Here is a 27,606-nt window from a genome sequence, read left to right as displayed (position 1 = left end):
ACAAGGTGTAATACTTTCAAAATGTTTTCCTCTATTCTTGAGATGCATAAATAAGTTGTATACTAATAGGCAGTTGCCACCAATTTCACAGTCAACTCAATATGGTTCCTCTGCCTAAACCATCTACCAAAGAATTACGTCATAGCAGTTAGGGACACTTTTTCAGTTATTTTTACCCAACAATTGTGTGATTATTTACATACTCTAGAAATCAAACAAGAGATGAAAGAAGCTGTGGTACAGGTTTTTATGAAACACAATTAATGAGAAATGCAAACAATTTCAATATTAAAACAGTTTATTAAAAAACACTAAAATCAATTTAAAATATATGACTGGCTTGTATCCTCCAAAGTTATGGTCACCAAAAGTGATCTCCTTTCTTTTCTACTTCTCCTGCAAAATATTCTTCCATTCACTGTATCACCTATAAAAAATTAAGTTGGCACTGTATTATATGTTATTGATTTATAATTCATAATGTTATACTACCCTTGGGAGAAAATACATGCAAAGAAACACATTTTTAAAAATAAACATATCAAAAAGTGATTTAATTTATTAAATTAGTAAATAAAAAAGATAAAAAAATTTTAAAGTTTTGAAACACTATAGTTTCTGCAAGATGAAATAAAGTTTGATACAAATTGAGAAATGTTGACACCAAGATTTTCTTAAAGTACATTTCAAAGAACTGCCAAGGGTAAAAAACAATCAAACTGTTTTTCAACGCGTAAGAGTTTTTTACTAGTTAAAAACCTGTTTATGTCAGAATATCTTACTAAAATATTAATGCATCCATCACCTTAAGTTGACTGGCTTGATTAACTGTAATGTTTGGTACAGTGACTGGGAACTAACTGATGGTGTATCTAGAGTATTTTGTTTTGGAATTTCTGCCCAAGAAGAGGGAAACAAGCTCCTGAAACAGGGCATATTTCTACTCTTTTATAGATTTGCAATTAAAGACACAAGTACATAATCTGTTAAATAAGCCAATTATTCCTTTTCACAAAGCATGACATACAATTAAAATTTAATAGCAAAAGAAAGAAAGAAGAGAAACAATGTCTTTCATTCAACTTTTGTTTCCTTAATGGGTGCCCTCAGATACTATTAAATAAAAACTAAGTTACATGATATAATGATCAAGAATCTCTGGAATGCTGTAAAACATTTAGCCAGGTACAAAATATTTAGTGGTAATTACTAAAGGAACCATACGTCCATCATTGAAATAGCTAAAAAAAACGATTTAATTAAAAATCATTTTCCAAAGATAAAATGATAAAATAACATCTAACAAAATAAACAAGCAATTCATATAATACTTATGCCTAAAAGAAATATTAAATAAGACAGTTACCCTTGTTATTGTGCAAACGTCTGATGAGACTGAATCAATTAAAAGGAAGAATAGGTCAATAAAATATCTTGTAGATATTCAAATATATAAAAATCTGCTTTACACACTTTTATCAAACCACTCATGCGGCAATTAGTTTACCATTTAAAAGTCCACAACTTCTGAATAGGCACAGAAAGCACTGATTTAACATACATACTTGAATATTCTTGGACATCAAGTGTAAATAATAAAACATCACAAAGTTATGAAGTTTGTGAAAAACTAGTTTTATACCTCAACAGTTTCTTTTAGTTCATTATTGTGTTGAACAATGAGTAACTGCTTTGTAATTTATTTTTAAAAAAATTGAACAAAATGCTAATAATAAATGTATCTTTATATATATGCAATTTTAACTGTATTTGGTTCTAACAGTATACATGTTTATGTTTTGTAAATTATACCTGCCTATCATTTTAGTCCAAGGTTGATTTATTGTTACTTTATGTATTTACTACCTCAACCTCAAATCAGCATCTTTGCTCTTAGCTGTTAAATGTTATATTAAAAAATTGTGAAAATAATTAAAGTGCCATTAACAAACTTGTGTCAGATAATCATTCAGTACTTTTACCAATATCTGAGGAATTTATATTATGTTTTTATCTTGTATTTTGAATTATTAACCAAAATGTATTAGCAAGATTAAAGTTTTTGTTGGAAGTTTCATTCAGCCCAGAGGAATAATGTAAACTGAAACAAATAAAAAACACTGAATAAATAAGAGCTATCAAACTTTCCTCTACATACCTTTTTCGTTATTTTCTTTCCCCATTTAAGCAATTACTAAGGCCCTAATGTAAATATGGACTAACAAACAGTGGCCTTGTTGACAGAACAAAACATGATACACTTGAGTACAAAATCATTTAATAAAGCCTCACAATTTTTTACCTGACCTTGTTCCTCAGAAACATTCTTTTCCTACCATACTTCAAATGAAGTATGAATTAATAAAACTTATAAAACTTAATAATTTTTAAAAACAAACTGAGGCCATAACTGAGACAATACTGTGTACATTTAAATAGAAGGTGAAACTTTATGAACAAAATCTCCCCATAGACTTACCAGGTGGTATATCAAGGGAACTAATAGAATTTGTTCACATATCCTCTAGTAATGCATCACTAAGCTAAACACTTAATATTTTGTTTCTTTTGCTACTCAAATTTTCGATGAAGTGAAAGCTATGTTAGGTTATGCAATTGGAATGATCTTTTGTCAAGTTTAGGTCACTAGCCTACAACTTCTCAAAGCTTAGATATAGGGAGTTTAAATAACACCATGAAAGCCTAGGTTGAAAAAAACAATTAACTCAAATTGATAGAATTACACCTGTATTAAAGAGTACAAGGTTCAAATTAGAACTGTTATCTTAAAAAAAAAGTTTCAGTTTTGCTCTTAGTTGAATGCCAAACCAAATTTCAAGAATTTCACAAACACTAATGTTTTGTCTCATAGCTCACTAACATTTCTCCAAAAGCAGAATTTTCTGATTTAAAAAAATACTGTGTATAAAATTAAATAAACAAAAACTCTTCATTTAATAAATTTCACTCTTGAAATATTTAGAAAAGCATATGGAAAAACTACAGTTTATTTTCTGTATTCAGAGGTGTAATTTTGCCATCAAACATCAGGTGCACTTTCTGGGTGCCAGAGGGTTAAATAAAATGTAGCTCAAGTTAATACAGCTTAAATTAATTGTAATAAAGGTTAATATAATTTAAAGCAATACTGTTAAAGTTTGTTTCCTTGTTGAAATGTATGTACGTATATTTATTGGTAGGATAAAGCTTGATAACATTCACTTGCTCTCTGTTTCTCTTATCACAACCCCACCTTTTAAGTTCTATTTCCATATTCTTGCCTTATGGCTTTTGTACTTGGATTATCACAGTGACTGTAAAAATCAAGTACTATCAAAGGAACATATCAAGACATTGTTTATTCAATAAATAATTGGTATCTATAAAATAAGTCAAAATTCACATATCATTAGGAAATGTATCTTACAGCATATAAGCAGGTTCAAACCAATATAAGTACTGTACATTTCACACTTTTACCCATAAGAGTTTGCCATGATGTAAAGATTGTAGACTGTCTGATTGTATGATTATTTTCATAGGCTACTTGCTCCTTTTTACTCATTTTGTACATTTTTCACAACCAAGTCTTAAAACTATTAGAAACTGATCTGATGTTCACTCACCTTGTGTGACAGGTATTGGCTCAGAAAGAAGGAACACTGTCTGTTTCCAGTGTGTGAGTGGTTTCCATGGAGATGTGGAGAGTTCCACCTATACAATATTAACATTATAATCTGAATATATAAACAGGAACCATGCTAAAAATGTTATTACAAGCAAAAGCAATGCACAAAATGGTGACTGTGAGAAATGGAATGTTCCATCCATCAAAATAAAGAAACACGGCAATATTACGAAAGTTACCATTAATGTCCATGTACATTTATCTATAACTAAAAAAAAAAATGTACTAAGACTCTCTTAACAAACCTGTTATGTATGCAGTTCATAGATACATTTCTAATTTCTTTTGTTACATGGAATTCATAAAAGAGTATTAAGTTACGTAAAACAGTAAATACAAAATGAACCATAAAGCATTACAACTAAACACTCCTGTACTCTAAAGCAGTAGTTATAACTGTAACCAAATTTAATTAAACACCACATGTAAGTGTAGTTTTGAGATTCCTTTTCTATTATTATTGAGCTAATAAGATGCAACTTACAGGATGTTCCAGATCAAAAAAACAGTCAAAGTACCCAGCAACAGCTGTAATACCACCATCTTGATTTATTTTCAGTTGAAATTCTGAAGTAAATTCACAATCTTCAGGAGAACAGGACATCAAATTGAGTTCCTAAACCAATAAATCAAATGATTCAAAATAGCTTCAACTATAGAGTCTAATAGAAAAACAAAACAAAAACACATAGCCACTCCAGAAAGAATGATGTTTTATTAAATAAAACAAATAAACATGAAATAAAGGATACAAAAGTACCATTAGTATGTAGTAAATCTGCATTTTGCTACATTAAGACCAAAATATTATTATAAAATGCATTTATCTAGACCCGTCGCATTGCACATCAAAGAAACTGGAAAAGGGTGTCTCTAGAAATCAGTTGGTTGGAAGAAACACTTTTGCAGGAAACTATCAAGAATGGATCACTCATGCTTGATAGGGTCCATTTACAGTGACTGTAATCCCCTAACCACTGTTTAGTGTTTTAGATTGAATGGATGAGCAATCAAATTTTGTATGAAAATTTTTTCTTGTCTGGTAAGCTGGTCATTAGTGTAGCAGTTAGAAAGCTTTATTTGAGGATTATGATACACGAAGCAACAGTGAAGGCACCTTTGCATACTACCACAGCTGTGATTGTTCAGTCGCCTACATGCAGCACCTCACACCATAACAAATACCAATGTGTTTTGTTGTGCCTTGCACGGAGTTCAACAAAATGTTTCTAAGAGAATAGTTGCCAAAGCCAAATGCATCCAAGTCTGGATTCATCAGAAACAGTTACAGTCTCCTAAAAGGGTTTCATGGCTTAGTGTGACTAGTGGGTAATGTCTAACTACTCTACCACTGATGTTCATGCTATAAAGATAATTTTTGGATAGTATTGGAGATATCTTCATTTGTTCTGCAACAGTCACAACTCTTTGACTGTTCTGTTGGCTTTAGGTACCTCGGCTGTGTTGAAACCCCAGTTTTCTGAGGCAAATGGCACTGCATTATTACCCTATTTACTAGAGGCAGCAGTATTGCAAATAACATGGTAATTTCTACTGATTTTGACCACTTTCCCATTGTCTAACTATTCAATCTCATGAAAATATGATCATTTCTTGGGATCCTCTCCCTTGTAACATAGCTGTTTGTAATGTGGTCCTTATTAGGTTCTACCTGAATTTATACATTTAGACTATTTGCATATAACATAATGTAGATAGCTTATTTGTATTTTTGGGAGTGTGTGGTTACTTATAGGAAGGTAAGTATATTTACATACTAGAATTTATAAAATACATTTTATAATAATGACTTAAGTAAGTTATAACGAGTTTGATATCAAAACTAACCACTAAAAAGTCAAAAAATATTAATAATATGGACAGAATCTAAATCTAGAAAAACATTCACAAAAAAAGACAGAGAAACGATAAAATTCAAGTAACGGAAAGAATGATGGAAGAAAGATCAGAAGAAGAAAAACCATTCTCTTAACAAAGATGAGGTTCATTTTTCTTAACCAACATCTAGACATTGCACTTACATTTATAGTGATTATAGTTCACTAATACCTCAGTTTCAGGTGGCCAATAACCTTTAAATGTCAAACATACCACAATTTATTTTTCTGTATATTTTCAATCCTTACCCCTTTATTTTCAATGTCCAGTTCAGGAAAAGTCTTAGCTAAGCTAAAAACTCTTAAAAATTATGAAAAATAAAAGTTTTTTTTTCATTTACATGCCTTTAAACTTGTTTTTCTCATAACCTGAAAACTGAGATTCTCATAATGGTTTTTAACTCTAAACCTCAGATCTTCACAATTAGCATAAATATGCATTATTAGTATACCTATAGCGTGTACTAAGGTAACGTTGATAAGATGTTTGGTTTTTAGTAAATGAACATTAACAAGTCACTGTAGCATATGTCCTACTTAAGGCAAACTCATTACTGCTGTAATTTGACCTTGAATTAAGTTTTAGTGTTTTCCTTATTTCAGACTAATTCTTCACATGCAATCAATGAGCCATGTTTGTAAAAGTTAACAGGAACATAAGACATCTCTTTTGTATTTCTTTACGTTTATAATATGCAAATTATCCACAGTGGTAGTGTTGCATATATATCAGAATGAGCCTTTGTATCTATTTCAACATATTTTCATATAAAAAAACAAAGCATGATGATATGTTTTTTCTGATGAAAAAGACAAAAACCTACATAACAACACCATGTCAAGGGTATATGCTACCTTCATTAAATCACTGTCAGTACTGTACTGGCTATGAACCAAAAGCTAATATTCTACATTTAGTGAGTTTTTAAGAAATCTTTTGGTTATATGATTTTTTTCATAATGCACTTTCTACAGTATGAAACCATTTAGTTTTTCTGTGTTTACATTTAATATGTGTACTGTTCATAAATCAAAACTAAAAGTTAATAAATACTGTAGCCAATTTAATATACTGGATTCACTTACAAGTATAAGATGTTGAGACAAAAACCTATATGAAGTGGACTGTCTTCACCCATCAGCTAAGTAAGTAGCATCATGCTAACAGGGCATACACTTCTAAATGCTTTCCACACTATCAAAATATTTGTGTGCTTTAAATCAATAAACTAATTAAAATAGTAGTAGAATTTTAAAAAGAAGAAAAGTAAAACACCCCACTTATTATTATTTGTAGGACTTTTACTTTAATTATTTGCCATTTAAAGTTCATGTTTCAATTCTTTCTGCTAATTCTGTGTAGTTAATTTAGTACCAATTACTTGTTCAGTGTATTTGTGCATGTTACCAGGTTTGTTTGTTTTTGAATTTCGCACAAAGCTACTCGAGGGCTATCTGTGCTAGCCTTCCCTAATTTAGCAGTGTAAGACTAGAGGGAAGCCAGCTAGTCATCACCACCCACCACCAACTCTTGGGCTACTCTTTTACCAACGAATAGTGGGATTGACCGTCACATTATAATGCCCCCACAGCTGAAAGGGCGAGCATGTTTGGCGCGACTGGGATGTGAACCTGCGACCCTCAGATTACGAGTTGCATGCCTTAACACGCTTAGCCATGCTGGGCCAGGTACTGGAAGAGGTCAGTAGCTTTTGTGGATATTGTTTATTTATCTGCTAAATGTATCTTTTATTAATACAACCTTATTTGTACACAACTGTATTGATTATAAACTTTTTATTTATGTAAATATGTATAACAAAGGTTTAAAAGACAGTTGATAATATATACAGTAAACTCTCGTTGTAACGAAGTCATAGGGACCAAAGAGAATTGTTCGTTACAAAAGAAGTTCGTTAAAAAGGATTTTTTTTTCATTCACTAGCCAAATCTGGTAATGGTAGGCCCTATAACTGACGGCTGTTGCAGTACCGGTAATTGGATTAAAGACTCAGAAGTCACACGTGTGTAAACACTTAAAACACATTTAATGAAATTCAAAAGGACAATTAACAGCACTTGTAAAAAAAAAACATTCATAATATAGACATATGTAATTATAATGCACAGGATACAAACACCAGCAAGAACGTCTAACTGGAGTCACTTGAAATATTGCACAATGCTTTTTTGCGAACTGCTGTCCCTCTGGCACTTGGTCACAAAACGCTCCATCATGTTTAATTGAGAGATAAACTGTCCTGCGTTAGGCTGGTGTTCAAGATATCTCTGAAGTTGCAGGCACATCTCACATGCTGCAGAATGTGTTGGGATGGGGGGTTCCTCATTGTTGTCATCTTCACTTTCACTGTCATTTTCTGGTGTCTGTTTATTTTGCACCATGGCCACAATATCACTGTCTGTCAGGGGAGTGCTAGTGATCAGATCATTATCAGCAGTCTCGTAGTCCTCTGCTGTGCCATCCACCGTAAACCCAGTGTCATTCAGCCGTGTCAAGAGCTGGGCCAATGGTATGTCATCCTCGGGGTCCTCACTGTTTTCTACTGGCTCTGGAGAGAAGAAGCCACAAGTTCTGAAGCAATTGGCTATGGTTGATTGCTTTACCAATGACCAGGCAGAGAGTAGCAGTCGCATGGCTTCAAGCACAGTCACAGTGAAAACACTTTTATTGTCTATTGAACCAATAAGACGCTGTAGCAGTACTGTGCGGTAATGATGTTTTAGATTGGCGATGATGCCTTGGTCCATGGGCTGTGTCTTGCTTGTGGTATTGGGAGGCAGGAACACCAGCTTGATGGCCTTAAGTCCAGTGGGGTTGGAGTGGGCAGGGCAGTTGTCAATTATCATAAGGACCTTTCTTTTCTGCAGCACAAACTTTTGGTCAAGTTCTCTCAGCCACTCGGTGAGTAGATCTGATGTCATCCAAGCTCGCTTGTTGGCTTTGTATGGTGTTGGCAGGGTTTTGATGTCTTTGAAGCAACGCAGTTTTGCTGCCTTTCCTAAAAAAAAAGGAAAGAAAATGTACATGGTTAATGTCTTGAAATTAAAAATGAAACATTTACATGTCAATAATCTGAAGAAAATCATAAAATAACAACTTCTATAGAAAACACAGGAAAATATTTTTACTTGCTTTTGACACTCACCTATGACAAGTAAAGGAAGCTTCTCAGTGCCGTCCATATTGGCGCATACCAAAACAGACAGCCGCTCCTTCGCCTCGCTTCCCGCCGTGACAGGAGTCTCCCTTGATAACAAGAGACTTGTCTGGCAGAAGTTTAAAGAATAAGCCAGACTCATCTGCGTTGAAGACATCCCGTGGGCTGTAGTTTTCTAGCAGGCGTGGCAGTGTTGTTGATGTCCACTGGTTTGTTTGCTCTGGTTCTACACTACCAGACTCACCACAGATCGTACGAAGTTGAATGTCGTGTCTTTTTTTGAATCGGGTTAACCACCCATCACTCATGCAAAAGTCAGTGATTCCCATTTGATCAGCAAGTTTTTTTGCCTTTGCTTGCATAACAGGCCCAGAGATAGGAACATTCTCTGATCTAGCATTTTTGAACCACAGAAGCAATGCCGCTTCTAGGTCAGAATGTTTTGCAGTTCGCATGCGTTTTCTATTGGGACAAAATTTGTCTCGAGAAGACAATATGGCCTCTTTATTTTTCAACCATGTTGACAAAGTGTTCAGAGGCACATCAAATGCTTTTGCTATTTCTGTTTTTGTTTTAACTTTTTTTTCAACTTCTTCTATTGCTGCAATTTTAGTTTCTATCGATACAAGCTTGAGCTTCACCATGATCAATGATTAATGATCTGTTTAATTTGACTGTGATTAGCCTTTTATAGGCCACAGCATGCAGGCTGCCCAGGCATAATCTACTCAAAGCCATAATCTGAAAATTTTATATCTAAGCTAATTTTTGCTGGGAGGGCGAGTGAGTTGGGGCGGGCAGGGGTTTAAAGTGTTATTGACCATAATTGTTGTAAAAACATTGCTAGGCTAATCTACTACCCCATCTGCAGTCCGCTATTTCTCAAGTGTAAGATTTTGATGGTGGCACCACACATTGTTGCGCGGAGACTGACTAATTGCACTTGCTAGCGGCGTAGCAGGTGGTCGGCAGCCGGCAGCGGTGACAATTAATTTAGGGAAGAAGAGAAAAATAAATATCTTCGTACCTGGTTCGATACAAAGGATGTAATATTGATGCTTTTCACACCCTAGGGACTATAATTATACATCGTTACAAGCCGACACCGATACATGCAGTTCGGTTCAAGGGGCTTTTGTTACTATGTATTTATATGGACAGTTGGCCGGACCAGTCAACAACTTCGATACAAGTGATATATTCAGTTCTAGCGACTTCGAAACAATGAGAGTTTACTGTATTGTAAGGGAAGGAATTTGGCTATATATGTCAGTCTTTACAGAATTGTACTTCTCATCCAACATATTCCCTTATTTTATGAACACAAGATAACTGTAATGCTGTCATAGGTTACATCTGACTTCCTGGTGTACAGTAAATAAAAAGGTATATTTGGTGTATTAATCCAAGACTAATGTTCAAAGTAATCATTATTGATGTTGTGGACTCTACTGCTGTGCACCACTGATACATCCGAATATAGTAATAATAAATAACATAACACACACTATTACATTTGTCATCCATTATAACTAGAACTTGTCTCCTACACTATTACATTTGTCATCCGTTATAACTAGAACTTGTCTCCTACACTATTACATTTGTCATCCGTTATAACTAGAACTTTTCTCTTATACTATTTGCTTCAGATTGGTTCAGGAAGTGGAAAGAAACATTGAAGCCAGGAAGAGAAACAAACATAGCCTAACAGCGTGTTGAAAATTTTCAAAATGGCAACCATTTTTGATATCAGCAATGCCTATTATAAATCAACAGCTACAAGCATGCTGGTGTAAACAACTAGAATTAAAAACAAATAAAAGGGAGAACAAGAAGGAGTCAGCACTCAAAGTGGCACATACAGTAGCAAGTCTTGAACATTTAAAGTCTGCCATTCTGAGTTCAACCAATAAATGCGTTTTTAGAGAGAAAGCCATAGTAGTAGCACACTATGACTTACAATGTTGCTAGTGAGGTGAGAAATAAAACTACTGAAAAAGTGAAGCAAGGTTTATACTTTTTAAGTTAACTTAGCTCCAGATTTTAGCAGGCTAGGTCAGCTATCAGTTGTAATACCGTATATTAACATACACGAAGAAATACAGGAGTTTCTGATTCACAAAGTTAATGCAAAGCATGCAAATGAAGGCAACTGGTTAATCATCTTTGTGAGATTCTGGAGCATCATGGACTTGTCATCTGCAATAGGAGAGGGTCAAGGATATGGTAACTGTGTAATTATGTTAAGTACATATAAAAATGTTCAGACAGTAATATGCAAGACTTGTGAAATAGCTTTGTTAACTGCTACACACAAATTTAATCTTCTTGCTGTTTGTTGACATGTTGTGCAAAAATACTTGAAGTCACTGTCTAGCTGTCTATGTTTATGAAAAATTACATCACTCTTAATATTAGTAATAAACAACCTTATAACATTTTTTTCTTTAAACTGATTTATATTTTGTATCATCAGTTACGGCTTCCATATTAGTGGAATGCTCCTAAAGAAGCTGAGGAGCAAAATGAACGTTAAATAAGAAAAATAACATTTGGTGTTATAAGGTCCTATATTACTACTATTCAAATATCTTTTATGCTCCAATATGCACAACAAAAATTAACTAATGAACATTCCCACTCTACCAAAACTCCAAAATCAATGTAGCAAGATAGTCATGGAGAATTGACAGTTGAAAAACTTTGCCTTCCATAGTTACATTAGTCATAGAGAAACTATTTCAAATTAAAGTTTTTAGTACATTTGACAAAGGAGTATCTGGTACAGCCATAACACTCAGTAAAGCTACTGAATTTTGATATTCAGTTTTGTCTGGTAGCATTCAGCAGAGTTCTTTCAATTGTAGATGTGGTTTCTCAATATCTTTAGATAAGTGACAAGGAAAATGAATGAGGATTTCATATCTGAATTAAAGATTAAAATCATGTGATACATTTGAGGAGTTATAGATTAAATTATACAGCCTGCTTCAAAAGTAAAAATAAAGCTTGAAAAAGTTTCAAGTATTGTGAATCAGATATGGCAAATGAAACTGTGCTTAGTTCAAAGGATGTAATCTCCATCAAATTCTAAATAGCTACACTGGACCTATGCACTGAAAGCATCAATGAGAGGTCTAGCAGTGAAGCATTGCCACTGCTAAAATGTATTTGTAGTTTAACATCTCCTTCACTTTAAAAGAATTGGAAAACTGTGACAGTTTATAACTTAGTATATAGGTGATGTTAACCTACATGTAGCAGAAGAATACAAACTTCTAATCAACAGACTTGATACATAAGCAGACAAGCTAAACCAAATTACTTTTATATGTTTGGAAGCAAGATTAGCTTACCAGATTCAGACAGCTAAAGTACAAAATTATAACAGCTGATTCTGAATTTCCAATGACATCTTGAAGTAATGAGAAAAGCTTCTCAGCTCTATAAATATTGTGAAAAATTGCCTACAAGCCACCATAACACAAGACTTTGGGAATGAATGAAAGGCAACTGCAGTAGAAGTAGAATGAACTCAGTCAGTACACTGAGAGAGTGTGAGCTTTAAGATGCCAGGAAATAAGTGAAAATATTATTAAATATTTATTTAGGGCACTGAATTAATGTATGTATACATTTAGAATATCAGTACACACACTACTAATGCATATTCAAATGCACTAGTTCCTACCATGATAACAAAAGTACATTGTCTTCTCACTGTACCCCCAAAATATTTAGTTGTACGATGAAGACCCCGGGATGTGTACCCTGACTATCTATTAGTGATATTTTTGGCTGTAATCACTATAATACTTCACGAGGTCTAGTCAGCTTAGGAGAATTAGATTATTCTTATATCTATTTTCTAAACCAATGATGTAAAATAATTCTAATAATAGCAAAATATATTAAAATAGTTAAAATAAACAAATATAGAAATACATAAAAATCAACAGCAAAGTTCAAAGAAGAGAATAATTTATGTGAATAATAAAATAAAAACTACATTTGAAGTCCCAGACTAAACTTAAAAACACTCTACTCTACAGAATACACCATAAAGCTGATATTTTGCATGAAGGAAACCAGAAGTTATCACATTTATACCTAAGATGTTGCTATACATGAAAACAATTCACATATTTAGTGAAAATATTCAAGTACATAAGTTATGCACATAACTAATTCTACACAATATTAATAATCAATATCTAAGTTTTGACCCAATTTCCTATGAGTTGTATTAGTATGAATTTATTTGTTGTTAAGTCCAAAGCTACATTATGAACTATCTGTGGTGTGCCCACTAATGGTGTTAAAACCTTGTTTTTTCATAGTAAGCATGCACTACAAGACTTTTCTATGAAAAAAATCTTTCTGTTCATATGCATAACTGACACAATAAACTAATAAGAAACCAACATTTTTATATACATAACAAAAAGTATATGACTAACCTTTACAACTACAGGTTCACTACAAATTTTCTCTTTCCTAACTGATTCAACTGTGGCTTCCTTAATTACTTCCTTCTTCATACAGCTCATCTTAAAGTTATAAACATCTGTCCAAAAGCTTACATATCTTTGATGAAGGTCTGAAGGATAGAAAATATGTGAAAAAAGTAACTTAATTCTACGTAATCTTTAAAATGCAATTTAACTTTCCATAAATAAGAATTTAACAATCTTTTACGTGACCAAGATTCAATATGGTTAAACCTGCATTTCATTATAAATTTTAAATACAAAATTTTCATGAAGCACAAAAAAATCAATTACTTTTTCTTTTACATATTTAAAGCAGAAGAATTATACATAACACTTTCAATTCACTGGTAGAGCTCTAAACAAAAGAAGGCTTTAAAAACCATGTAAATATTTACAGAAGTAAATTTTCTGAGACTGTTTTATCATCAAAATAAAAATGAACAATCAGAAAATAATGCAAGTAGAAATACAAAAACCACTACCATAAATTAGGGAAAATTTGTACCTTCATCAGACAAAGCAACCAAAGAAATAGTACATCTGTTTGGAAGTAGTGTGCCTCCTTTGATTAGGTATTTGTCTCTAGCATACAGTACTGTGTCTATCATTCCCTCAAAGAAAAGAAAGTAGCCCATCCACTCAGAGATCACAATATCCACTTTCTCTATAGAAAGTTCAACATCTTCTAGGCGCCCCTTTTTTAACACTACTTGGTTCTGAAGGTTGTTTTCCCTAAGAAACAAAATCCAATGTACATTTTTTTTTCATATTTAATTGATTCAGAAAGACATTACCTTATAAAGCTAATTTTAGCTTTTCTACAAGAAATGTTATTAAAAAACATCTTAAGTGTACTTATCTTAAATTGTAACATGTAATCATAGCATCACAAGCCACTGATTTTTCTTTTAGCTGGTGTTCGAAAACAGAGATTACTAAAAAAATACCTTATAGAATATACTTTATCTAACTCATAATAACAAATTAAACAGACAAATAATGCACAACTTTTGTAATACAAGCCATAATAAAATTGTATTCAAACACATGTGGCTATAGTTATCCATTTAAGAGCCAACTTCACTAATAATGTTTTCATTCTCTTCTTAACATCTGCAATCTTATCTCCTATCTACTTATATGTAATTAAACTGAGAACATAGAGATGACAGTACATTGTTACTTATTTTCCTTATTCGTTCTTAAAATAGGCATTTTTATTTAATTATCATATTATATTGATGTAAGCACTTAACAGTAACACACACCCACATTTTAAATATCTACTTTCCAAATTTTCCCTACAATTTCTGACACCAGATTTTACAATTTCACATTGAAATTATATATTTTTAAATGAAAAATCACAAATAGATAATATGTTTCTTATTACTGATTCACTTTACAAATAATAAAGATTTGGTATAGAGAAACAATATAATTGAATATTATTTTTATTACACCATTTAGTAACTTTATTAAGAAAACCTTTTTAGATTATTAATATTTTTCTATAGCTGAAAACAGTGATGTCATCTGCATATAAATAAACCTGTCTCACTGAACCTAGGTGAACAATAACATTTATATACAATAAAAAATAAGTTCTTTATACAAAACTTTACATAAAACCATTAAAGATCAGTTCACTAAAAAAATCACTGACTTTTGCCATTATAATTTCTGTTTTTCAAATAACTTCAAACCATTTCAAGAGTAGTCCTTTTAGAATGTAGTTATTCAATTTCTTTAACAGAATACAATAATTCAATGTATGAAAAACTTTTGTGAGATCTAAAAACAATGCACAAATCTACTTATCATAATGTAAGTACAAATCACCCTTGTTAAAAAAAATCTTCTAAAATTGTGCTCTTTCTAGGCTGAAAAACTGATTTCTTTTTAATTACATTATATTTATTTAAAAATCCTTATAACAACTTTATATAGATATTTATCCAGAATTTTCTTAATAACGAGTAAAATCTAATTTGTAATTACTCTTTTCATCCTTTTTACCACTTTTATAATTGGTCCAATAACTGACATATTTAATTTTTAATTGTATTTGAAATTTTAAAGAATTTTACTAATACATGAACAATAGCTTTAATTTCCTAATTTTTATGTTATCAACAAATGAAGACATTTAATTATCAGATAAATCAGTATTATTTTACATTTCATAGGCAATAAGCAAATATAGTAGGTAAATATCTTGTTAATTTACATATGCATATTTTAATGTTTAAATCATCTTGCATTGTTCTTGAATATTTGCTATTTAATTTTGGAACCATTTTAGAACAAAAAATTATGAAATTTTTACTATCTCTAAAATGGATAGATTTCTAGGTATCTTATTAATAATTAATTCATTTTTTATGTATATTATCTAAAATTTCACACCTAAAATTCCATACTTTGCCTGATTTTTTAACAACAGTTTTTAAGCTTGTTACAATAAAACACGTATTTTCTAATTAATTTTTTTTACTAAATTCATATCAGTTTTATATTTTGATTTATAAATTTCATTTTAAATTATTTTTTATAAATTTTCCAAAGTATAACATCTTTGGCTATCCATTAACATACAACATATTTGTAATTCTGTAGAGTTAATTGTCATGGATATTAAATATTTCCACTTTAAAATCCCTTACAAATTGTTTAAGATTTTCAGACCATATCTCATTGAACTAATTTTCTCCTGTTTTCTCCCTCATATTTGACTTAGTTTATTTTTCTAAAATCCAAAATAGCTACCATAAAATAATTATTAAAATCTTTTATTATAAACAACTAGAAAATTATTTAGTTTCACATTTATATATGTGCACATCTTCATTAAAACATTACCACTACTTTACTTTGTAAACTCTTATGTGTGTGCAATATCTGTATCTTGTACAGATGTCTAAATAACACTATGTAACAAAATTTTTACTTTTTCTTGTTCCTGGGCAGAAAGTGTTATTTCCCAATTTTCAAATCTACCTATTTTCCAGAACATTCCAGGTTGTTTCAGTTCTGAGTAGCTGATAGAGAATTTTCTCGAACTTGCAAGAATTTTCAAGAACTTTCAAGAATGTTGTAGAACTTATGAGAATTTTCAAGAACTTTCCACAGTAATATATATACAGGGGCTCACCACTTCAGTTTAGTTCTAGCTGCCTAAGTGAACACACAGACCTATCTGATTTTATCAGAGATGGCATCCAGAAGCTGCAAGCATTCTCCAGATGCATTCTGCTATGTATGTGGCCAATTTATTAAGACAATAGCAAAAAAGTACACTGTGACATCTGCCTTGAAGTGTGATGAGTATGGCTGGGAGGACATTGGAGACTTCAAAATTGTGCCATTCTTGATGGGTCTCTAAGGAGGCTTTACCAAGTTTCCCTGTTATCTTAGCCTTTTAAATAGCAGGGACACTACAGCACACTACAACAGGAAGCACTGACCACAACAAACCGAGTTCTCTGTGGGAAGGCATAATGTCAATTGTGAGCCACTAGTGGACCTCCAGAAGGTGTTGTTCCCACCACTGCACATAAAATTGGATCCTATGAAACAATTTGTAACAGCTCTTGATAAGGAGTTTGAAGCAAAGATCAAAGCTGGTGTCTTTGTTGGACCACAAATAAAGAAGATCCTGGAGTGCACAGAATTCCCCAAGAAGCTCAATAGGAAGGAAAAAAAAGCTTGGGGCAGCTTTGTCGCAATGGTTCGGGGCTTCTTGGGCAATCACAAGGAATTGGTTGAGACTCTGGTGAAGAACTACAGCAAAATGGGCTACAGGATGTCCCTGAAAGTCCATATTCTTGATGCTCATCTTGATAAATTCAAAGAGAACATGGGAGCATACTCAGAGGAGCAAGGCAAGCCCTTCCACCAAGATATATGAACTTTGAATGCCGCTACCATGGAGTGTATAACAAAAACATAATGGGAGACTATATTTGGAGGCTGATACATGAAAATGATTTATATTACAGTTGCAAATCTCGAAAAACCACTCACTTCTAATCATTTTTGTACAGCTTTAGTATAAATACATGTAAATCTTGATTCACATGTTGTTTTTTTCAGACCTTATGTAAATGTGCAAAATTGCCCATTTTTACACAGAAAATAAATTAACTTCTAAATTTCATTATCCAGGTCACAAAAGTAAAGTTTGAATGGAATAATGGTCATTTTTTCTACTTTTACAACAAAAGCAATTAAGAAATAACACACATTTTCCAGGAACAAAATTTGTGTCACATAGTGTAATTATCAATTCTGATTTCTTTAACATTTCTTACATATATATTAATGACTAATAAATTATAAATGTTTTTATATTTTGGTTTGTATTTACTAATTTTTGCAAGACATTAACCCCATGTACATTAGAGTTTAAAGATTTGTAAAATATTTAGTTCATGGAATACAAGTATGCCTTTCTAATTATTATTATTGGTACAAACTTCATTATAACCTGAAACACAAGTGTCAAACAATATTAATTCATGTATAAACTCTCAAATATAAAAACAATTATCAAATTATCCCAACTATTTTAATACTTTTAATATTGAGATTTACTATATAAAAGTTATAAAATAAACATGTAATATCAGATTTTCATCCTTAATCCAACACTAAACTAGAGAGTAAACAGCTTTCATCCATAAGAAATTAACTCAAATATTAAGCATGTGAAAAATTTCTCAATAAAAATAGGCATTGTTTAGAAGTCAGAAATGTATCCTAAAAAAAATAAATCTTAATTTCATTTTGCACTAAGTTCTACCTGATGATGTCAATAGCATGATACACAATTTCTGATTGGTCAATGCCTATCACCTCTTTAGCTCCTGCAGAAGCAGCAAACATACACAAGATTCCAGTTCCACAACCAACATCAAGAACAATTTTGTTGCAGAAAAGATCAATATTATTGTAGATGGCATTTTGATATGCTTCTGTTCTTGTATTGTCCTAAATGTACAAAAAGCACACGTGGTTCATAAACATTGTACTTTACAATTAAGTTCATTCTGCATTACAGTCCAATGCTATATGATAAATATATGAAGATACTAAATTTCATACACAAATTATTGTAATACAAAACCTCTAGCATTGTTAGAAATACTGGTAAGCATTATGTATAAAATTGTATTCTATTATAAGTTTCATTTTCAACTTGGTTTAATATGATGGATGTCATATACAACTGTAGACAAAATAAATATCAAATAATGGCTATACAATCTACATCATAAAGACTGTGTACTATGACAGCCATCTTATAAACATCAGGGTAACATGCTAAAAATCATTCACATTTTAAAACTGTGACAGAAATCATACATACATGTGTAATTCCAGAATAATACTTAAGTCAGATGTGCTGTTTACACAAAACACTTTCATTCAGTTTTCTACAAATAATTTTCTTATAAAAACAAGCAAACTCTCTCTCATGAGTAATAATTTATTTTACGTAGATTAAGATATTCACAGGTTTCTAAGAAAAGTATTATTTTCTGTTATAGCTGACTCTCAGGTTTTATAACACAAGTAAGCTCAATCAGAAACAGGTGAAAATGATTTTCTATTACAAAAAACTTTTGTATAAAAATTAAATTTAACACATCTTAATGCTAAAACAATGCAACACCTGAACTTGTTAGTTACATATGTGTTTATTATAAACGTCTTTTACATTTAACAGGGGAAGAATAACCTAAACAATAAACAAGACTGAGCTCACCTGCAACATTTCATGATGTATGCTAAAATGAGAGTAACAATCAAAGTAAGAACAGTCTTCTTCTTCTTTCAACAAACTGACACTCTTTTCCCAAACATCTGAAGTAGTAGGTGCAGCATCGGAATGTAGAAATGAATTCTTGACAGATGATCTACACAATAATAACAGATGAAATGTCCCATTTACTTCAAAAATTATAGTAAGTTCCATACAAACTTATGATGTAATTCACAGTAGAGAAACCATGAATAAGTATAAAACAGGTCTATACTTATATATTTCATAACATGTTTATTCCACCAACTTAAAAATTCCACTTTAGAACGTTATCATTTTTCCTACACTGGAAACGTACTTCTCTCCTCTCGCTAGATTAGCTATTCCCATCTGGTGCTACCCTGTATATGCAAACTTTTAAATTACACATGCCTCAAAGCCTTCTGCACCTCACCATTGGAATCAAATGATTTGATTCTCTCTACAATCCTCTACAGAACTATCACTTCAACATTTAGCAAATGGCAGAAGCACTAGAAATGAGTGGGGAGGGAGCATGGGAAATATAAGTGGAAGAAAGTACCTACTGGAAATTCATTTTCAGAAAAATTTTAACTTTCGGTACGGTACTTCCCGTTACTCCCAAGATTAGCTATAATTACACACTGATCAGAAGGATGGACCAATATGAGGAAAGAACAGACATACCACCCAAACATGTTAGAAGGATACCTTTTGTATTTGAGAATCTCTGCCCAAATGTTAAATGTTTAAGAAGACAGGGAGAAAAATGAAAGGAGCACATCTGAGTGGGATACAACAAGGCAGGAAAGTAATCATAACTGAAGAAAGATATGCTATCTCAAGATGATGTGTATTGCATGCAATCAACTTCCCCAAACATGAAATAGGCTGGAACCCTCCAAATAGAAATAACAGCCCTGTCTGTATGTCTGTAACAAAAATGGTGGCAGGTCCACTGAAATGTCACATTTCTAGGGCACTGATGTGGAAAAACTGTTCCAAGGGAAAACAAACATTAAAATGGTGAAGATATCCAGAATCACACCTCATGGTTAGAAAAGTAATGATAAATGGTGCAAGGCTGGGTGGAGTGGGATGAAGTTGGATGCTTGTCGTATACAGAATTGTATTAAACCAACTACACACACTAGCATCTATAATTTTTTACTAATAATTAATCGTATTCATGAATATTGTCATAAATACACATCTTCAGCTAAACTATTTCCTTCAAACAGGTGAAACTATGCAGAACAACAGATACCTCATTTTCTTCATATCATTTTGTAGATCCTCCAACTTGCTCTCTGTTAGTGAAAGTCTCTGCAACACTTCCAAATATTTCTTCCTTAGTAAACTCACACTGTTTACATCCATTGGTTCAGCAGTGTTGCACTCATAATTACTGATAAAGTCTTCAAAATCTGTTGGAATTGAGAGGTTCAAACACATTACTCATGTGTATATCCCTCTGAATAAAATCCTTAAATATCATGAAATAGTATCTATATAGTCTAATTATATTAAAGTTAAAAATTCTCTCTACAAAAAGAAACACTACAATCTTCAAAGTGACACTATTGGATAGAATTTAGTATATAATGGCACACATTAAATATGATAATATACAGTTACACAGTTGGTTTTTATTAAATTCTTTTGTAGCTGACAGATGTCTCAGATTTTATTAATAAATAAGTTAATTTACTACTAATATATTTAAATTTTAAATTGAAATAATTTATTTGTTATAAGCTTTACAACTTAGAAATACAATTGACAAGTTTCCCAAGAAATAAGAAAAATGTGATTTATCTAAAAATTAATACAATTTTACCTTTGTTTAATACTTATTTCTAATTTGAATAAGCAACTTCAATGTAACCTTCAAACATTATAATCATTGATAAACCTACAGTTAGGAATATCTAAACATTTAGAAAAAAAATACTTGTAGACAAATACTCTCTTGGTTAAATAAGACATTCTTGGTATCTCTAATACTCTTTTTAGTTTACTGAGATTAATGAATTTTAGATAAAGACTACTGTATGTTGAATTACCTTCTCTGACTAAACATCTGGCTGTAAGACTAAGCCTATCTTCCATTCATTATTCTGTGATATCACATTTCCATTTTCTCAGCAACAAGATCTCATTCTCTGATACTCATTTTTAGATGAACACTAAGAAGCTACTTGTTGTTTTTGTTTTTTTAAACATGGCATAGTTTTATCTAAGTTAATATTGCCTATAGTAATGTTGACTGCAGTGGCTAATAAAGTGTCAACAACTGTGTTGGAACACTTCCAATCAGCCTTAGTATAAGACTACTGTACACCTGCTTTCTCAGGTTCAACACACCTGAGACCAAAAGTGGAAACTCGAGGATGAGAACACAAAATATATTAACATACATATGTATGTTAAAAATAAATTACAGAATGGAAATAGGTATCTTAATGGTAAGGTAGGCAGTTCCCTTCTTGTAAAGGAGAGGAATGATTGGCTTTGTAGTATGTATATGATAAATATTTTACTTCCATAGAACATGTACAAACTCTGGACTAGAGATGTGAAGAGAGCTCCTATGCAGAGCTGAAGCTCCAGATGGTGAATGCCATATCTCCATGTAATGTTATAAGTCTTCTGAAGATTGAAGATGACAGAAACAAGATATTCTCTTCTGAGGAATGTTTTCCTGACTGATGTTTCAAGTCAATTCAGGTCATTCACAGAGGCTGTTTGATTCAAGAAACAAAACAAAATGGGCATTAAACATCCTCTCTTACAGACCTTACAGAAACAGCTATTTAAATCAACTGGATGATAATTAGAAGGAATTTGGGATCCTTCCAAGGTTTATAAAAAGGTAAGACAGTAGTTTTGTGCCGAGCATCAGGAAAAATGTTCTCCTGTCAGATCTGGTTAAAAATAATTGGAAGAAGACCAAGAGAGACAAAAGAGAGATGGTGCAGCATCTCATAGTGAACATCATCAGGTCCATCAGATATAATGTCAGACTGATGAAGAGCAAGATGGAGTTACACCAGTATAAATGGGCAATCATAGTTGTAAAGATAATCACCCTGAAAAGAAAGAGGCAATTGTTCTGTCCAAAAATTGATGGCCAAGAAAGAATGGGAGTAAGCAGAAATACTAGAAAGATGAGAATATAAAGCTATTGCCAAGAATACCAGCAATACTCTGTACATCAGCATCTTCTTGACCATTAAACAGCAAGATGAAAAGGGGGTGGAAAGCATACTTCCCACTAACCTTCCAAATCTTGTCCCATAGGACTTTGGAACTATTAGTAGAAGAGTTATAAACTTAATAAAAAATTCCTTTTGACTTTAATATGTCGAGCATTGCATGATATTGCTGGAAAGCAATGTAGTTGGAAAGAGTTGGATATTTGTAAAAGATATCCCAGGCCCATTTCTGACCCTTTTGTGCATGCTGGCAGGCTGACGACCAGCATGGACAAGGATACAATGGGAAGCATGTTGAGGTTTTAGATATAGAAAGAACAGCTGCATGAACGATGCAATTAGTCATTGTCTATATGTTTTACACAGATGGGATTGGAAGAAGGAGATATAAAGGCTGAGAGTAGGATGGAAAGAGAACTAGGAAGAAAGTTCATAAGTAAAAAGTAGAGTAACTCTTATGTAGACATAAAATTTGACTACAGTAGCTCAAATTGTGACAGCTAAGAATGGTGTTCAGGACAGTTTGAAAACAAAGAATGAAAGTGAAGACTGATTATGAGTAGCCCCAGTCAATGATAAAATCCAATTAGGAACACCTCCAACACTTTATGGAAAAGAAAGGAGGCCAAATAAAGGTTTCATAGAAGGAAGAAGAAAGTTCAACTTAGGATAGAAGAATATCCCTATTCCCAGCAACAAAGAGCCTAGTGAGCATGGAAATGGCAGAAGTGGGATAGGCCACAGTGGTGGAGAGAAGAGAATCTGGAATGGTGGAATGTCTCAGACTTGAGGTGTAAAGAGGACAAAATATAGTGAAAAGGATCAGGTGAAGATAAAAGTATTTGGCAATGGAAGGAGAAACTGATGCTAAATAGCTTGGTTTGGTTTAAATTTCGCACAAAGCTACACGAGGGCTACCCTTGCTAGCTGTCCCTAATTTAGCAGTGTAAGGCTAGAGGGAAGGCAGCTAGTCATCACCACCCACTGCCAACTCTAGGGCTACTCTTTTATGAATGAATAGTGGGATTGACTGTAACATTATAATGCCCCCACAGCTGAAAGGGTGAGCATGTTTGGTGTGAGGGAGATTCAAACCTGTGACCCTCTGATTATGAGTCGAGTGCCTTAACCACATGGCCATGCCGGACCAATGATGCTAAATAGTCTGCCTCTCCCATGTCAATCCCAGATATGGGAATTATGCAAGAGGATTCAAAATGACTAAAATCGAAGATATAAGAATTAGAAAGATGAAAAGGGTAGGTTTGAGTTTTGAGGAATATAACTGATCAAAGGAAGGTAAACAAAATTAATGAGTGTTAAATTCAAAATGCCTGAAGAAGGGAAAGGTATTGACGGTCCTAGAGGCATAAGGGAACCCACTGTCCTATACATAATAACCATTATGTCATCTCCACTGAATGTGCCTCCATAAGCCATAGTTGTTAAATAACCTGTGTGAGGAAATTAGTAGAAGTTACATGAACTACTATGTTCATAGGTTGTTGAAAAAAAAGGAAACTACCTTAAACATCACAAGTATCATTATACTGGAAAAAATATACATCTAATGTGGTCAGTGTTGAAGTAGAATGAAGATTCAAAGCATAAATACATAGACAGAATTAGTGTATGAGGAGGTGTGTTGACCTCCTTATTGTGGAAGGCTTTTGCCATACAATTATTTTATTCACAATAAATCTGCATGATAATAGATGGGAGTTGTTTAAAGACAGAGGCACTGGAAAGATAATTATGTATAAAGGTGTGTATCCCCTTGAAAGTAAAAGATTCTGTGTCTCAAAAAATGTTTAGTTTCAGTTTCTAAACACTTAATTATTAAATTCCTAATCCTGAAAATATAAAACCATAAATAATCTATCTGGAAAAGCAAACATATTTGAGCTGCTAAAACATATTCATCACTCATTATCATGTGTTCAGCTTAAAATCTAAAATGATTAAAATATGATATATACTTGAGTATGTTTTATTTTACCACTTACAATAAAAAAATACTTTTCACTACTTCAATTGAAAATAACTTTCTTTAAAAAAAATAAAAAAAGCAATATTAAATTTGTAATGTTACTTTTGAAACAGAAAAATAATCACAACATCTATAAAAGAGCAGATATTAAGTATGAAGTACAAAATATAATTAGTATTTATATGTTACATAATAGAATGCTTACCAAATATTAGCAGAGAATCATCAGGGCAAGTTGGAGTCATGTAGCTTTCTTCTTCCCATGGAATAACATCAAGGGAAGTTTCTTGGAGATCAGATATACTGAGTTTCTAAACAAATATCAGGCTTGTAAAATTCAAGTAGAGTTCATCATTAAATAATATTTAAACATACATATGCATAGACAAACTACAACCTCATAACTAATTTTTAAGCACAACATAGTTTTGAATCTTACAACTATTCATTTATTATGACTACATTTATTCATTTATTCTTCATTTATTATGACTACTAAGTTCATTTTAGTATAATATAGTCAAACAGAAATCAGCTGATGAGATTCACCAAAATTACTTGTTACAGTTTCACCAATGAAATTAAAATGAGCATGCCACAACCTTTCACAGAGCTGCATTCAAAATTTAATTAAACTACTTTATTATCAGTATATACAAATAAACTATCAAAAGATAGTTCATAAATCAAGTTTTAATATTATGCAAAATTTAAGTTCTTAGCTTTATAATAAAATATTTTCAAAACCTTCAACCTTCTCTTGTATGAGAACTGTGAAATTTGTTATCTCTACCTTACCTCTTCTCTTATTTATCATCCTTTCTAGAAACTTGGAATTCAATGTAAATTATCCATCATAACATAATTTTTGCTCAGATAAAAGATGTAATTTTCCTTTACAGAAAATGTATTTCCAATAGGATTTCCCTTTCCTCACAATATTAACTATTCTTGTACATTGCTGCCACCTATATGCAAACTCTTTCTTTATGCATGCCACAAGCCTTCTGCTCCTCATCTATTGAAATCAAGTGATTCAAACATGTCTTGGATGTAAATCATCACACATCACCTCTTCACCAACAAGAGCATAGCATACTCATATGACTTCCTCTATGAACTTCTATCTAATTATCACTTCAAAATCTGGTAGAAGACAAAAGCACTGGAGGGGAAGTGTGCAAAGAAGGAAATATCCATCAGAAATACCTTTTCAGTATAGGAAAACTATACCTTTTGATAAGGTACTTCCTTCCCTCTCCTCACAAGATTAGTTAGAATTGCACACTGATTAGGAGGATGGACAGTGCAAGGGAAGAGCAGATATAACCCCCTAAAAGTGTCCATAGATGAGAGAGTCAGATTGGAAAATATAAAGAGAGAAACAGCACCACTTCTAACCATGCATACTTTTCACCTATCTCTAAAGAGCAGAGAAAAATGGCAGAAAAAGGATGGGAGCAAGTAGGAGAGAACTGAGGGAGGATAAGTATCCAAACATTTAAATACACATGCACAAATCAATCCCACAAAACAAAAAAGTGGTTAAACAAAGGATGATCCACACAGTGCAGTATAAAAGTGGGTATATCACTGGATATACCCCTAGATGTAAAGTGGCTAGGGTATGACAGGCTGTATTTGGTAAGTCAACTACATCTAAAACCTATACTACTGGGAACTGACATCCATGTGAAGGTAGGATGAGGATTATACCATCTTCCCTCAAGCCCAAGAGACAGGGGAACCTAGAACCACTCCAACCTCAGGGCATGACACGTTATTTGAGAATATCTTGATCCTGCAAGGGACATCTGATATTAAAAGGATGTCTGTGTAAGCAAAATCTATTTCCCCAACAACAAAACCCATCAGAGCTACCCAATAAACAATAACATCCTCTGACAAAGACACACGAAAAATAGCAAAACGACAGAACCAGAATAATCCCCTTTACCCCTGCTGTGACACACAACACAAAGGGAGCACAACTAGGGAGGAGAAGATAGGCAACCTTGAACATGCATGAAGACTTATGTTGATTGGTTCACTCTAAATTCAAAACCCAGCCAAAGGGTACTGACATTCATGAAGGAGTAGGATAAGGGCTCTCAACTGAAGGGGTGGACTGCAATTTGACATCAGTCTCCACAGTAATTGAATAATGCATACCGAATGATAGTACACCATCTAAACCAGCAGAACTCCACCACTCTACTCTGTATTGAATTGTATTGTCTTTTTTTTGTAGAAAACATTCAGCATGTGCATCCACAGTCAACCCAATAATCTTGGAACTGGTAAGTAGTAAGGACTCCCATATTCCACTTGAAGCAAATGGGGGTGAAAGTGTGTAGTAGAGTCCAGATAACATCACCTGAGACAGTTCAATGAGCAATCATAAAAACCTATTTTGAAAAGTAAACCATCTCAATTCCTTCAATCCAGGTATGGCAAGGATGGTTTAATTTTCAAAGTAAACCATCTCAATTCCTTCAATCAAGGTATGGGAAGGATGGACAGCTATCCCCTTCTGCTTTACCCATGATGTTGTATGGTCTTAAAGGGCAACTTTATGAAGCAATATCACAAGGTTATTCATCTTCAAATGATCTTATAAAACATCCTATTTTGATGGTAAGCACTGCAAAGCCCTGGAATAGGAAACAAAAGTCAATATGGTTGTAAAGTACAGATTTTGAATTGTAGAATATCTGGCTAGGCACCACTTGCCACAGGGCAGAATGTATGTGATGAAAGTATGAAGGATGGGCCTTATTAATAATAATAATAAAAAAAACACATTAATATAGACTTACCCAGTCTTAGAGTCACACAGAAGCCTAAAAAACAGCCACAGGTGAAAGGCTTAGGAAGCCCAAACCACAGTATGATGTAACTAATGGCAGATAAATGTGTTAGGTGTGATCTACATGCCCAATTGCAGGATTCCCTCCAATGACCAACAAAGATGAGAAGTGAGAGAAAAGATGTAGTGTTGAATTTGATGAGAATTTACTCTGAAAAAATTTCTGTGGGAAGGGAATAAGCCCACCAGATCAAACAATAAACCCAACTGGTGAAGATAGGAAGGGAGAGATCTTTAGATGAAGATTGCCACAAAATAAAGAGTTGGAAACAGAAACCATGGAATAAAGTTGTGCAGGCAATATAGCAATGAAGAGCATGCACTGAACATAGAAGTCTATCTAGATTGTGATGAGGGCAGAGATAAGAGCTAGAGGGAAAGGAAAAAGGTGAAAGGAGGAGCCCTCAGATGCTACTGACTGAGGTTTTTGGAAGAAAGGAATGATCTGGATAAAAAGAGAAAATAGGTATTTTGATAAAG

At 32.8% G+C, this 27,606-nt stretch overlaps 1 protein-coding gene across 5 annotated transcripts in view; it reads right to left on the bottom strand.

Moving 5' to 3' along the window:
• Positions 1-280: 280 nt before the first annotated feature.
• LOC143232520 (protein arginine N-methyltransferase 3-like) overlaps positions 281-27,606 on the bottom strand; it is a 39,417-nt gene continuing 12,091 nt past the window's right edge. For all 5 annotated transcript variants that reach the window (XM_076468087.1, XM_076468085.1, XM_076468088.1 and 2 more), the window contains 9 exons: positions 24,463-24,568; positions 20,317-20,476; positions 19,032-19,182; positions 18,066-18,253; positions 13,767-13,993; positions 13,229-13,368; positions 4,173-4,304; positions 3,627-3,714; positions 281-427 (listed from right to left, as the gene is read on the bottom strand). In XM_076468087.1, coding sequence (XP_076324202.1) covers positions 318-427; positions 3,627-3,714; positions 4,173-4,304; positions 13,229-13,368; positions 13,767-13,993; positions 18,066-18,253; positions 19,032-19,182; positions 20,317-20,476; positions 24,463-24,568 — 1,302 coding nt within the window. In that variant the 3' untranslated portion in view covers positions 281-317. The remainder of the gene's footprint in view (positions 428-3,626; positions 3,715-4,172; positions 4,305-13,228; positions 13,369-13,766; positions 13,994-18,065; positions 18,254-19,031; positions 19,183-20,316; positions 20,477-24,462; positions 24,569-27,606) is intronic.

Source organism: Tachypleus tridentatus, chromosome 11 (assembly GCF_004210375.1).
Source record: "Tachypleus tridentatus isolate NWPU-2018 chromosome 11, ASM421037v1, whole genome shotgun sequence".
NCBI lineage: Eukaryota > Metazoa > Arthropoda > Merostomata > Xiphosura > Limulidae > Tachypleus > Tachypleus tridentatus.
The sequence above is the reverse complement of the archived record's forward strand: the minus strand, read 5'-3'. Positions and strand labels throughout refer to the sequence as shown.